Source organism: Pundamilia nyererei, unplaced genomic scaffold (assembly GCF_000239375.1).
Source record: "Pundamilia nyererei isolate P.nyererei 1_Seehausen unplaced genomic scaffold, PunNye1.0 scaffold00132, whole genome shotgun sequence".
In the NCBI taxonomy this organism is placed as follows: domain Eukaryota; kingdom Metazoa; phylum Chordata; class Actinopteri; order Cichliformes; family Cichlidae; genus Pundamilia; species Pundamilia nyererei.
In genome coordinates, this window is record NW_005187533.1 from 961,076 (window position 1) to 962,973 (window position 1,898).

Consider the following 1,898-nt stretch of genomic DNA (forward strand, 5'->3'; position numbering starts at 1 on the left):
GTTTATGTCAGAACCGATACCGGTACCCATCCCTAGTCTTCAGCCATTTGACAGGTGCAAGAGCCTCTGTACAGGACAAACTCATCTATACGCCTGTGCTCAATACTAGAGCTGCTACTACTTACAAATTTGGTTGTCTATGATAGTTTCTCAGATAGTGTAGTGTTCAATGCCAATTACACTGTTTAACTGATTACATTTATGATTAATTACTGATATGGCCCAACTCACAGATTAACAACCTAACATTAGGTGGAAGAGGTGTACTATTCACAATAGACGATAATATTAATGTGAGAAAACGACCTAGGAGACAGTGTAGCTACTCCTGTTTAATGTTTTACTGTCTCATTTCACTCATTAGATAAAAAACCGTAACCCCTGAAAACTGACCCAATCAGAGTTGATGTCACAGCTCCAGGGTGCCGGCATATCAAATGCTCGTGCACTGCAGTGTTGCTGTCAAAGATGGAAAGCAGTCTGCATTTAACTTTGTTTTTTCTTTGTTTTTGTTTTCTGTGAAATGCTTTCAGATTTTTAACAATTCTTAGTTTCCATTTTCTGCCATTTCGCCGTTTGTGCAGCGTTCTTTTTCGTTAGCATTAAGTGTAGTCTTTGCAGACGATGTCGATGATACTGTCCCAATAGTTTCCTGTAGTATACTGCACTTACAAAAACACTTTTATGTATTAGTATTAAGACGTGCTGACAATAAAATTATATGTCAAAAAACGTTTTATAGTCAACATCATTGATTATGTCAACGAATCATTGCAGCACTAATGAACAGAAGAAACCTGCATCAGGGCTCTTTAAGCTCACACTGTAAAAAATAAAGAAATAAGAGGCTAATACTAACAAGGGAGTAAGAAAACCTTTAAAATTGATCAAAATACAGTTATACACCCCTCCTTCTTTGAAATGTAAACATTTTCCAAAGCCATCCAGTGATTTGGTGGGCTGCTTTTGGCCCACAGGCTGTATGTTTGACACCTCCGCTATGAACCTTTTCTTCAGGCAGTAAAGGGATTTTAGGAGCAGAGGGCAATATTCAGATACTTTTCATTCTTGAACTTAATGTCTTACCTTGTTTTCATTGTATGATAATCATGATTGGAAAAGGCTAATGGGTAATATACATGTAATATGTTAAATGTTGCAAGGTATGGGCAACATTTTAAACTGTTTTAATGCAAGCACCTTTCAATCTTTCTCTGCAAGGCACAACCTATGAGTTACACTCTTGCTACTTGATGCTGAGTTACACACGTCACTAACTAATGTTCTGTTTGTGCGTCTGGATGAAGAATGAAGCGGCGACCCCTGACTCTAGCTTCTGCTGGAGCCGATAACATGAAGATGGACTTCTCCCAGTCAGAGGTAAGAAACAACGTTTGAGTTTGTGTGACTGTGTTAGTTCTGCACTCGCAGAGCAGGTTTACTTTATGCAAACAAGATTAGATCGCGGCCACTCAGGTATGTCCGCTTCATGTATACGAAAGCAACAGCGATATTTTACCACCGTTTTACCATAAATCAATGTAACTAAAGATAATGCAGTATTTGATTCTTTTATTGATTTCATACAGATACATACAGGTCATTTCCTAAAAAAAAAAGGGAAATGTACTATTAATCATTCTATTTCATGTATTTGATTATTACAGATGTAATTCATATTTTAGAGTAGTAATAGTAAATTACTTCGTGTAATCAAGATGAGAGACCACGGCTATAAAAGCGAAGGTGGATTTGGGAAGTCTGTCGCAGCCAAGTCCTGTCCGTATACGCGAGCAACCCATTGCGGAAGGTGCAAGATTGATAAGGAGAGTTTTCAGAATTCAGCGTATATTGCGGGACAGACAGGATCCTTTAGCTCAGCGCGACAGTGTGCTCAT

The 1,898-nt window shown here is 38.3% G+C and overlaps 1 protein-coding gene across 1 annotated transcript in view; it reads left to right on the top strand.

The window, feature by feature from the left end:
- The first annotated feature begins 6 nt into the window (after nucleotides 1-6).
- The window catches only part of atf7ip2 (activating transcription factor 7 interacting protein 2), a 10,908-nt gene continuing 9,016 nt past the window's right edge, over nucleotides 7-1,898 (top strand). Inside the window, exon 1 of the mRNA XM_005743516.1 lies at nucleotides 7-1,380. Within this exon, the coding sequence (XP_005743573.1) occupies nucleotides 1,309-1,380 (72 nt within the window). The 5' untranslated portion in view covers nucleotides 7-1,308. The remainder of the gene's footprint in view (nucleotides 1,381-1,898) is intronic.